General features: G+C 36.0%; 1 protein-coding gene across 1 annotated transcript in view; it reads right to left on the bottom strand.

Moving 5' to 3' along the window:
• Positions 1 to 3,111: 3,111 nt before the first annotated feature.
• TMPRSS15 (transmembrane serine protease 15) overlaps positions 3,112 to 13,040 on the bottom strand; it is a 52,808-nt gene continuing 42,879 nt past the window's right edge. The window contains 7 exon segments of the mRNA XM_071433929.1: positions 3,112 to 3,282; positions 4,972 to 5,111; positions 6,021 to 6,116; positions 6,315 to 6,496; positions 8,064 to 8,238; positions 8,702 to 8,751; positions 11,989 to 12,084. Coding sequence (XP_071290030.1) covers positions 3,112 to 3,282; positions 4,972 to 5,111; positions 6,021 to 6,116; positions 6,315 to 6,496; positions 8,064 to 8,238; positions 8,702 to 8,751; positions 11,989 to 12,084 — 910 coding nt within the window.

Below are 13,040 nucleotides of genomic sequence, written 5' to 3'. Positions count from 1 at the left end.
CAGAGCAAAAGTTCAGGAATTTTACTGCTGTTGCAGCAGGAGGTCAAGAGCCTGAGTTCAGCCTTGCTGGTTTTAACACAGATTGATAACTACCACTGGCTGGGGAGAGAGAGACTGACCAAAGCAGAACTGAGGGGTTGCCCGCACTGTGCTGGCTGATGTTCACCGCATCACTTCAGACACAAATGTGTCTCAATTTTCTGAGTACAGAAAAAAATATTTGAAAGTTTTCATTTATACTAATTGTGCAATTAGCTGCTGAAGCACTTTTGGAAGTATCGTAAAGCTGCTGTTATGCAGTGGTTTTGCTTTCTTTTCAAAGAAAACTCCTCCTGTTGTTCAGGTTAAGTATTGTTATTCCACTTAAAGTGTTCTATGGTTCTTCCAGTGAGTAGGAACTTCTTTCTTTGTTCAATCCTTTACTTCAGTTTCCTTTGCAGTGAGAAAATACTATGATCCTACATGATCACCAAGACCAGAATTGTTTTCCTACTGATGTAAATATTGATGAACTCAACTGAGGGGAGGAGAGACCTCTTTCTTGAGAAGAGTTGTGGTAAAAAGGACTTAGTTAATTTTTATGGTCTTGAAGGATTAACTCCCTTTAACTTAAGGATTAAGTATTTCTTCATACTCATACTTCCAAAGGACACGTAAAGTTGTCGCTATCAATATCATGGTTAATGGCAGCAGAAGTGATTGTGAAGCAGCAGTTAGGAGAATGAAAATACCTTCAGGAGTGCTTTTTATGGAGTGAAAGTGATGAATAGGCAGGCATCGGCACAGACCTGTCTCAAACTCTGCGTGAAGACAGATGGGGAAGTGGCATCCAGTGCTTCTGTTGTGGTGTGCTCAGATTTTATGTAGAAATAAGAAATATTGACAATTGGGACGAAATATTTCCATATCTATCACCATATCCATCCTCTGTTTCAAAGCATCTTGGAACTGACTCAATTGCAAATAATCTGTTCTGCCCAAGTGTTTTAACAAAGTATTGACTGGTTTCTTCACAGGTTAATTTGCAGGCAACTGAAGCCGTGGATGTTGACCAAAGGCTAGAATGTGATTGACTGAGGTTGTGTTAGTTTTATCTAAACATAATTAGTTTAAACAAAATAGTTTTTAAAATAAATATAGTTGATGTGATATAGCTTTTTATGCCAGGGTTTATCTAGTAGAAATATATTATATATAATATATTATAAATATATATATTTATATATACTTAAAGAGTAGTATACTGTATAAGTATACAATTTTTTCAATCTGATGAGTTGTTTTATCAATGTATATCTCAAAATATTCTTTGCATTTTGGAAAGCAAGAAAATGCACACAGATAAAAGTATCTTACTGTATTCCTGGGAAGCATATTTGCTAGTGACTGGATTTGCTTTCAGTTGGCTTTTGTGTTTCATTAACAGACTGAAACACAATGTACAATAGTGATCTATGGTAAATAATGCAAAAAATCAGGTCATATTTTACTTAAGCATTTTAATGTAATTGCTTAATCCAAATCAATTTATACTGGTAGCAAGATGCTCTACTTTTTAGAGTAATAAGAGAAACAATGGTTCACTATGAAAGATAAAATTTGCAGCTCTAATATTTTAATGTCAAAAACCTGTGTCTTTCATATGAGAGACTGTGTCTAAAACAGCTTCTTACCTTCTCTCTGTCATAATTATGTTTACCTGTGTTCTTTGTGATCACAGATGTCTTGATAAAGCTGCAGATTTTGGTCTGGACCTAATTCTCTAATTACAAAGACCTGAAAGCAGTTTGGAACTTGAGTTTTTTTATCAGTGACTGCCAACATCTGTTTGTAAGCATTTCATACCTTCATTTAGGGTTGTAAGAACCAAATCCAGGAGCTTAAAACACCTGTGTGTATATGTACACTTATACAGTAAGTGAAAGTGCATTTTGTAGTTTTGGTACAGTGGAATGATAAATACATTAAAATCCTATACTGGTCTGGAAACAGAAATAAAGAAGTGCATCATATTACACTAATACTGTGGAATTTAAGGCATTTGAACAAGTAAGTAATTATATTTTAATAGAAACTGATTTATAAAAGAGCTCAAGAAGATAAACCCCTTATTTTAGTTTTCATATTCTTTCCCTTTAGAATGCTGTAATGGGAAACCCTGCTGTTTTTTTTTTTTACAAAATACAAAATATATATTAAAAATCACCAGTACAGAAAAAGCATGTAATATGGAAACACTATTAATCTTGAGGAAGAACTGGTACTCATTATTGTCAAATGTTTTTAGAAATATCACTTTTTATAAGAAGTTGTGGTATTGTGAGTCTTTAATTGGGTGTGGAAAAGCACATCTCTATAATTGTTTGAATAATTGCCAAACACTTGCCTAGAAAGAAAACTAAAAAGCTTCATTCAATCCTTTTTTAACTCTATTAATTCCAAGCACATTACACAAGAGAGAACATTTGGCTGACATTCAGTTTGTTCATTAGAAAGCAGCATGATCCATGGTCAGCCTTTCTGCACAATCCATAAACCTCACTCCAGAGTGAGTGCCTCTTACAAAACCTCACTTTTGTAAGAGGCAAGGCAGAGGAACTCCCATGAGCCCAGTTTGAAGAGAGGACATACACCTTCATTTTGATGTGCAGAGAGATTGCTGGGAAGAGTTGACTCTGCATTAATATGAAATTGCACATTGAAAAACACAATGTAAAAACATAAACCAGATAATATTTCACTTGATATTGACAATTTTGATTCTTTTCCAGTGCAGCATTTACAGTTTGCAAACATGTTTTTACTGCCTGTGCTTTGTAAAGCCCTCCACTGTGCAGTTAATGCACTGATGTTCAAAGACTCTGTTTTCCTAAGATCCTTTATATAAAACAAAAAGGTAAAATGACAAAACTATTTATTAACAAAACCACAGCATCTCTTTTGAAATATTGTGCTCACTTGGAAATGGATCTTATAAACAAACAGAAGTTACCAATGTTTTCCTCACCAAGAGTTATGTGTTTATTTATTTTCTCTGTGAGGTTGAAATGGCAGCCTAGTGTACATCATTATGGAATATTTACTTTCAACATCTGAACTCCATTGCTATAATTAAAAAATATCAAGCTAATAGATGATGTTTTTGATCCAGTCCACAAACATGGTGACTCGGGCATACACTCCTGGTCGCTGGGGAAGTGCACACCCTTCTCCAAATGATGTCACACCAACCAAAAACCACCTGTCCCCATCTTGGAATGTCAGAGGGCCACCTGAATCCCCCTGCAATGACAAATTCAAAAGTTAAAAGTGAACAGTGTCAACTCCCAGGCAGAGCCTGTTTATGATGTTTGTTCATTTTGTTCCTTAATCATAGATGCTCTACCCCTGTATGTCCTGAGCACCAGCAAGTGAGATCAATATGAATATTTCCAAATGAAAAAAAAAATGGAAATTATCCATTACTTTTTTTCTTTATTTTTTAAATGATGTGACATCAGTCTTCCAATGCAAGACTGGACTTCAATAGATTTTTTTAAATCATATTCCTTACATGTTCAGCCCTTCATATATCACAAAGCCCGAGTAAATGCGGAGTATTTTGTTCAGTTGAATATATTCAGCCAAAACAGTTCTGTTTTCAGTCACTCAAGAGTTTCCACAGTTTCAATTTTAGAAAACAAAAGAACAAGATTGCCAGAAGAGGTGTTCTTTTCTCTCACCTCCTTTTCAATAGTTTAGCATACGTAGCATTGTAATAGAGACTGAATTTGACTTAGCTTGAGTGGGAATGAGTCAGCCGTGGGTGTCTTGTTTTGATGAGAAAGAAAACAATTACTATTTTTCATTGTATATCAAGTTAGTTGAACCAGTATTAATTGTGTCTTCTCCAGGCCCTGTGAATGGATCTTGACCAGAGAATTCTGCAAGGACTCGGCCATTAAAATACTTCTGCCCATAACCCTGGGGCATCCCAGAATGTTAAAGGCTGTGACAGCAGCCTAAAGGGGGATGTGCTATCAGGAATCAGTTGTTTATCTTAGCTCATGGCTGACTGGTCATTGATCACAGTGCTGGTCACTTGTACTCTCTATCAGCCTGTGGTCCTACATGGAATTGTTTTTTGTTTTGTTTTGGGTTTCTTTTTGTTGCTGTTTTGTTTTTGGTTTTGTTCAGTATAAGGTTCAGAAAGAAAAAGGGAAAGAGGAAAACCATGAGGGAAAAGGACATTAGGCTTGAATAGAGTCCTTGTTCTAGACTAAACTGGGCAAAGTCAGGGCAGTGGTGAAAGCTTAGGTTGGTAGGGCAAGGCAATAGGAATTATGTGAGAAGGCTTCTCATCAGCCTGGAGGGAAGCCAGCCAGTCTCCATGCCACAGACTCCATATTGATGGAAGAAAAGCCATGTGGCAGCCACCTCTGAGGACATTCTCAAAGAGAAGCAGCAAGTTAAAAAGAGAGCTGGAATGGATAAATACGAAAGCCACACGAGCATATATCACTGCAGAAAGGCAGCCTCTCTGAAATGCTGTGGTGTCTGCTTAGGAAAGGTCTCCAGAGTCTACAGATTCTGGGGAAAAGCAGCTTTGCTCTCTCTCTTTCCCATAATGAAGGATTTCTGAGACTTCAGTCTATTTGGTATTTATTTCTCTGTTCTCTGCATTTCTCTAAGTATGTGCCTCTCTCCTTCATGGAATTACTCAGCAGGAATTATTCAAAGCCTACTGCAAAAAATTCCCAGTCCTCATATTTATCTCCCTCCATGATTGTTTATGCCAAGATGACACACGCACACAAAAATAATTTTAACTTGTATCCTGATAAAATATTAAATGGGCAAAGTACCATGAGTAGAAGTTACATTAATGGACAGGGATTGTTCTGTTTTTCATGAGTGGAGGATCAGAGAGAGTTTTATTCAGTAACTAGATGAAGTTTATGCCACCAGTGGAAATGAGTTGCTTCTACTTACCTGGCAGGAATCTATGCCTCCCATGTCATATCCTGCACAGAGCATATTCTCAGTAATATTATATTTTGGCAGCCATTGCTGGCATTTTTCATTGGAAAGGAGAGGAACCTCTGCTTCTTGCAATATATTTGAAGAGGGACCTGAGGAGAATACAAAGTACATTTACGTGCAGCATTAAATACATGCATCCCACTGGGAACACTGATGGTTTTGTTCCTGTTCCAACATGCTCAGCACACTCCTGAGCAGCAGGAATCCCTGCCTTACTGCTGTACTACTCAGGCTTATGCCCCTGTAACACAGTCTCTGATTAAACAGGGCTCATTAACTGAATTCTGTCTTTCATTTTTGTAATGGGACTGAATTTGGTTATAATTGAATCAAGATTACAAAAATCAATGACTATGAACTCACTGTGGGGAGATCTAAGGGATGATTAAAGACTTAGGAATATGGGTTGTCTAGTGTTTCCTCAGTGTTTATTGTGTACCTTTGGTTATTTAAAGTTTTCTTAAAAAATTATTTTATTAATTCCTACTCAAAATTTTAAATGCAATTTAAGGTAGAAGTCAATGTATTCAACTGTGGAAGTGAAATGGCATGTTTATTATTTCAGAGAGACTCCAAATCTGGAGCATATGACATACAAACAGAACATACATTTCACACTGCAGTCAGCTTTCTTGACTTCTGGGGAAAATCATTTGCACATTGTCAGAAAGACTTATCTTCCTCTTACCCCACCCAATATCTGGAACTGAGATGTACATATTTCATGTTGAGAAAAGTAGTCATCATAACTTCTAAGTGGATGTAAGAAGATTTCTTTATAGCCTAATGAACTTAGATATGCATGGTTTTTTTCCTAAGAGATATGTTATAAGTATAATTTTGCTTCAGAGAAGAAATATTGGAATGGGATAGTTCCTAAATTTTCATATGGAATAGTAGCTCTCTAAACTATTTGACCTTAGCAACTCCTGTGGAATAGAAACAAGCCTCCTCTCACAGCTACATGCCTGTCAGAATTTTCCAAGCAGACAACCCACCTCCATTGCTAATATGTCCCCAGCCAGCAATGGAGCAGATAATTCCTGGTGAAAACTGTTGGTTTTTTTCTGGTAGGCAGATAGGTTGTATGTAATCTGTGAATGAGAAACAAGTAATCAATTTCAACCTCTTCCCTGTATTCAGGTTTTTATGAAGTCATACCAGAAAATGTTCATTAATTCAAACCCCCTTTTTGCCAAGATATCCAGGAATTACTGAGCAGACTCCCCACCACCCTCATATGCTTAGCATAATAGAATAAATGGGTGAGTTTTGGGAAAACAAAAACTCACCTGTATACTGCACTTTGTGTTGAAGGTGCATCAGAGCAATATCACTGTCTTTTGTTTCCTTCATGTAATGAGGATTTATAATTATTCTGTCAATGTTCCGAACCACTGTTGGAGGCTGTGCCAGGTCCGACTGGCTGTACAAGCCAAGAACTGCCTGCCAGCGGGATGGCTTCAGTTGTCTCCTAGAAATTGCAAAGAGAGTATTCACAATTAGGAATGATTAATGGAAGTCTTGAAAAACGTGTATCAGATAAAATGCTGATATTTAGCCTCGTGGCAACCCGTAGCATTTGCAATTTTTGTCAAATAAATAGAACGGGGTAGATGTGCTTAGAATTCTGTGAGTATCACTGTCTTAAACATCCACGCTGCAGATATGTGTTGCTGATTTTTTTTTATGGTGAGCTTATAATGCATTATTTATAATGAATTAATCAGATGGTGGTGCAGAGGAGGAAAATACATTAACTAAATTACCATGGCTTTTTAAACACTATGAGGAATACTGCTGACTGCTGGCAATTAATATTGGTCCTAGTTAGAAAAGTGTAATGGAATGTCTAAGGAATGGGAGGTCTGAGATGTTGGAAATGCTGCAGCTCACAGACTCAGAAAACTAGTTTCTTAGTTTTTAATCTCAATCAAACAAGATATGCTAAGACAAAATATGGCATAATCTGCATTTTTTTCCTAATCTACATATGCTGGTTTGAGACCGTGTTCATCAGAGAACTTAAATATTTTCTGGTTTTTAATCAATCCTTTTATGGTTTAAAAAGTACATTTTCAGCCTGATTGTTGGACTGAATTGGTTTTTGCTCATCTTTTGGTTTGACATCAAGATGTTCTTTTGTTCTAAACTAGGAGTGTCCAAGTTAAATGTTTAAAAAGTGTGAAACTGCAAGCTTCAATTTAGGAAAATTCTAGCAAAGGCAAAATTAGATTTAGTTGAAAATAGAAAGGTGATTCACATGAAAAGGAAGTATCAAGACAACTGTGGACTTATTGTGTGGAAACTAAGGGGCTTAATCCTTTTCATTTTAGTGTCTTTGTGTAGAATGTAGCGCTCGTCATACCATGAGGCAGTGTTAGGGTTTTGGCATAGTCTCCACTGCCTTACTATTTAGCTATTTGTAGTGAAAGCCCTACTCTAATTTTGGTTTTGGGTTTTTTTGGTTGATTTTTTTTTTGCCATTCCAGTTTCTATATGTCTTTTACAACTTCTGTTTTTATTGTAGATATTATGAAATATCCTAAAAAATATTTCAATATGCATCTCTTCTTTGAATGGTACAAATTACACCATAGAGAGGATATCCAATATTGCCTAATCAATGCACATAAATCAAGATTTGTTCCAGTGATGCACAATAAATCTTGATCAATCCAGGATAATATGTAGGAGGAACACTGGGTTTAATTTATGGCTTATATCACCTTTTATACCACTGGTAGAGGAATTCACCCAATTTATGGAGACCCACAACAATTATGGATTAAGTACCAATGCTCAGTATTAATACCATGCATGTAAAGTGCAGTTCCTTATTATTCAGGAAATACTGCTTGGTTCCATCATTTTCTGCATTAAAGTAAGGACTAAGGATTTACCAGGAAGTAAAGGAGCCTACAAGTGATTCAAACCATGGTAATTAAACCAGGAGCTAGTTGTTAATTTTTCATATCAGTGTCACAATTTGTTCATAATCTGATGCCTCCTTAGTGAACTTGGACATAAAAGAACTTTACCCATAGACACAGTGTGCTCCTGTTACCAGCCACTCGTCACTGACAAGGGAAGCTCCACAAACGGGTAGGAAATTAAAATGGAGGGAAACTATCCAAGGCCAAGCCCCTCTTCTGGCATCATTTCCACCTACAATTCTTGTTCCATTATTCTGAGTTACCAGGTTTTTTCCACAAGCTACGATAAAACAAAATAAAATCAAATAAGAAATTATTAAAGGGATGTAGCATATTTTGTTAGACTATAATCAATTTTCTTGGGAAAAACAAGGCTTTGTAGAATCTGAACTGCTATTCAAAAATACCGTGGAAAAAAGTTTGGCTTTTTATAGCTGAAATCAAGATGCGACTGTCTAAGTTGGATTTAGATGTTTTCTTTCCTCGGATCTTCTGGAATTTTTATACATTTATTTTATAAATGTTTTCACTACAGATCCATCTCTAGTGTACACTTAACACTGAAATCAAGTGAAGGCTAAATTTTCCTTTGTTTATATTATTTATGAGTATAGCATTTATAGTCCATTCCCTAACCTTTCCATTCAAGCTATAAACATTTGGCTTTATGGTCTGAACAATTTGATCTCTCTGTGAAATATTCCTGGATTCTGTGTACTTACATTAAATATCATTGTACTTACATTGAATGTTACATTGCAGATGAACCACCAGGTTGTCCCAACACTGTTCTCTAGAATGAAAGTGCAATTAAATGACAAGTATCTGCACACATCAGATAACTCTGACTGTCAAATATATATACATGCACACACAGAGAAATTTATACAATCATATATATGAAAGTACATTCATTTAGCAGTATCAGGCTGGTAAGGATAATAACTAATGCTACAAGTTTAAATTATGTTTCAATTATAAGTATACAACATTATAGGTTCTACAACTTTAAATGTACATATTCCTCTTCTGTGGGCACTTAATTGATTTATATTATGGAAATAAAAATAGACTCTTCTTGTGTTTTAGGGAAATGGGTCATCTGCCCGAGACAGATTTTCAATAAACTTATAGCTGCCTATGGCATTTTTTCCTACCTTTTGAGATGTTTTCAATACCTTACCACTAGAGATCAGTGTGGCCAAAGAATTTAAGAGGTTAGTTTTATATCCCTGGATCATTTTACTAAGAAAATAATGCTACTGTAAAATACGCAGTTGCATATGCTAGGTTAGAAATTATTTAGCAAATATATGAAGCCAGAGTCTGAAGAGCACAAGACCATAGATCAAAACTGCTCGAGCATTTCTGATACCCAGAGGTTTTAATATTATGTTCATAGTCTATAATGAATCTGAGGCACTTGGGACAGTGTGCGTGCTAGCAATTCAAATCTGATACGCACAAAAATGAGAATGAGGGGAAGACAGAAAAGCAAGCTTTGCCAACATTCTATTTGTAAATAGAGTAGGTGAGGATACTTTAAACATGATAGGGAATGATGTATCTCTCAACTGTGTTTGCTCTAAAATTGGATATCTGCTGTGAGTGAGATGTGACCCAGTTATTTCCCAGTGGCACAGAGGGACATGAAATAAAGTGGGAACTGCAACCACCCACCACCTCCCCAGTTAAACCTTCACTATAGTGGGGTGCAAATGAGATATTCCTTTGGCCCTGAATAGTCCCAGGTTGCCATTTTCCATTTCAAGGTAGGTATCTAATTTTAAAGCTGTAATTTAAAAAGTGAAAACCATTTTCTGTGACATACATTTTCTGTATCCAAATACGTAACCAGACAAATATTAAGAAACCAAAAATGCAAGAAACCAAAAATGCAAGAAACCAAAACCACCATCTGCATAAACTTCATAGCAACTAAATACACTTTTCCATGATGCCTTCATAGGCTTTCAATGGGGGAGTCAGTGGGTCTTTTATCTAATCCTATTCTTTCTCATAGGTAGATGCATAAACTACCTGAACTAACAACCAAAGTGTCAGATTTGTGCCTGTAATTTTCACTGTACAGGGAGTTGCCTGTCCCACCACGAGTACCTACTGGTTGGTTGCTTCAGCAGAAATTACTTCATTTCCCTCTGCTTTTCCTTCCTTTTGGAGCTAGCTCCCAGCAGGAGAAGCACTCCCTTGCCTGCACTTCAGCCCAACAGTTCTCAGCTGCCTCTTGGTCTGCACAGGAGTGGCCAAAAGGCACCAGAGGCATGTGCTGAACCCCCTCCTCTGTGCCTCTCTGAGTGTCAGCTGTCAAGCAGCATGCCAGGCAGAAATCTGGAGTAGTTAGGGTATCTGTGAGCATGATCTTCACTTAGAACTGGCAAAACCAATTAGTCCCTGTGGAATCTGCTCACATGTGTCAAAAAGGCAGGATCTGGGGCTCTTACAAACTATCCTGCCAAAAATCACATTACCTAAGGGCACCAGAGAATTCTTTTGCTGTCTCTGTCACTGCAGATTTCAAGCCCTATTATATGTGCCCTCCTTTGTTTCAATGATGGATGCACTTGAATAAAAAAAACAAAGGCAATGTGAGAAATACATTTTATAATTGGATTACCAGTTAATGAATTCAGTTGCTTAAATTATCAAATCTGTGTGATCTTTCTAGCATTCATTATATGTAGAAAAACCATGTGAGAATCTGCAATGGTGTCACCCTGCAAAATGATTCCTAGCAGCTGTCCAGATGAAACATGGGAGAAGACACCTATTTCTGCAACAGAAATACAACTTAGATAAATGAATTTATTCCATTTCCTCCTGCTTTAATCACTTTTAGTGTTTAACAGGTAGTAAGAGAAGACATCTTTAAATCATTACTGCTCTTCAAGATGTCTTGTGGAAATGCTGGTTTAGACATTCACTCAAGAAAAGAAGAAAAATAGCCTCCAATGATATTCCATTAGTTTAAGATACTTTCGCCACCCATGAGAATGATAAATGTTTGGGGTTAACAGAGTATAATCAGAACATAAAATGTAACTTTTAATTTTTTTTTTTTTTTTGTGAAGACAAAATAATAGACCATAGAAAATTAAGACATGTCTCTTGTTTTGTCACTATGTGTTACGTTTATTAAGGGAAACTGAAAGAACATGGACTCTTGCTGTCCTCAACATGGTTTCAGCATTTTAGCAATTAGACAGTAATTTTCTGGCTCAGTGTTCTGGTAGAAATCCAGAAAAAATTATACAGTAAAGCCTCTTATAAACAGAAAACAGTCATTACAATTCTTTAAACTGATGATGGCAAGCCTTTCTGCTTGGGAGTTGTGTTGTAAATCCCACTATTTCCTGAGGAGGTAATCCTGGGCTAATATCACATTTTCATTAAATCTACAAGAAATTAACAGTTTTTAGTACTCTTCAGAATCCCTTCAGCAGTTATTTGGACTGAGAAAGGTAAGAGTAGAATCAAATGTATTTTAAGGATCATGTAATCTAATGATTCACTTGTAAAGGTGGAGACAAATCCAGAAGTCATCTTTTGAGTGGGGATAGTTTGTTTAAATATAGATTCCTGTCTGTGGATGGCTTAAATTAGCAATCCTCAGTGTGTCCAAAGTCTATATCAATAAAGTTAAAGGACTATAGAGTGTGACTCATCATATTTCAAGAAATGCCTTGATGGATCACATTTTGGAGAGCTTATTTTTCTCTGCTGATTACAGAGAGAACCTACTGTGATAACTACTCTATAACTATGAGTGATTGTCACTCCATCCTAATTCTTCTATATTATATATAGGTAGTCTTAATTCTACTATATTATATACTCATAATTTTGAGATTTCTAGATAAGAAATATTTTCATAAAAGAGCATATAATTTCCACAGTAAATGGATAGAGATGTAGAAAGAAATTAGGATTTGAGCTATACATTAGTGCATACATAATCACCACAATACTTAAAAACATCATTTGTATGAGGAATAAACCTCCCTGTACTCACCTTTTTGTAAAAATTAGCTTCTGGTTACCTCCTTTGGTAATGGTGACAAATGGGCCATTTCCAGTGAATAATACAGATGATGACATATTTGTATTCCTGGGTCAAAAAGACACATGAATATTTTTAGATATATATCCTATTCCACCAGTGGAGCAATATGTGGGAAATGATTATGCTGACAGAATAAACACCAGCTTTTTAATTACTTTTTTCTTCTCCTCAAATAATGACCCTTTAGCAGGGGATTTTTGAGGCTTGAAATTTGTTTGTATTACAATGTGAGTCTCTTACTTCCAGTCTTACATCTTAGTCTAAGATTTCTAATGCTACATTCATATTGAAAGAGATATTAATAGTTATTTTGACAGCAGTAAATATTTAGTTTGGTTTTTCTGTGCCACAATGATGGGTTTGAAATACCAGTTCTTAAATGTATGGAGCTAGAACTTAGTATGCCAAAAAGGGCAGTAATAGCTGAAACCTGGGGTATCACAGTCTTGCTTTTTTGAGGGGTGCAGTTTTACTATAATGCCTAGGAAATAAATGAAATTATATTTTGTATAATGAAGAATCTAATGGAGTAAAAATAAAGTTAATTTTCATCTCATAGATCTGTTGAAATCAGAGTAGCTGTGGAATAAGTCAAGAGTGTCATGTTTGGTATTGATCAAGAGTGGGATGTATTCATAGAATCACAGAACAGTTTGGGTTGGATGGCACCTATAAAGGTCATGTAGTCAATTTAAAAGAATCAAATAGTCTATTCTTCAACTAACTTTTTTTTTTTTAGCAATGGCTTTTTGAAATTTGAATTCTGTGTACTATTGGTGAGAGAAATTGTTTTGACATTTAGAACCCACATCCAGATTTACTTTATAGTCCATTCTGCATCATGCACTTTGTGATAGCTCATATGACCAGTTTGGAACACATATCTGTGAAACATATTTGCTTTCCCTTGAGGAAGCATGGGGAAAAAAGATAGCTGTGGTTAGACTGAATAATTTTTGGGGGGATGACAACCTCCCATGTGGCCTTTTAACCTTAAACAT

This window comes from Agelaius tricolor, unplaced genomic scaffold (assembly GCF_023055355.1).
Source record: "Agelaius tricolor isolate 1412-34295 unplaced genomic scaffold, bAgeTri1.0.p SCAF_9, whole genome shotgun sequence".
NCBI lineage: Eukaryota > Metazoa > Chordata > Aves > Passeriformes > Icteridae > Agelaius > Agelaius tricolor.
Note: the sequence above shows the minus strand (reverse complement) of the source record. Positions and strands in the feature narration are given on the sequence as shown.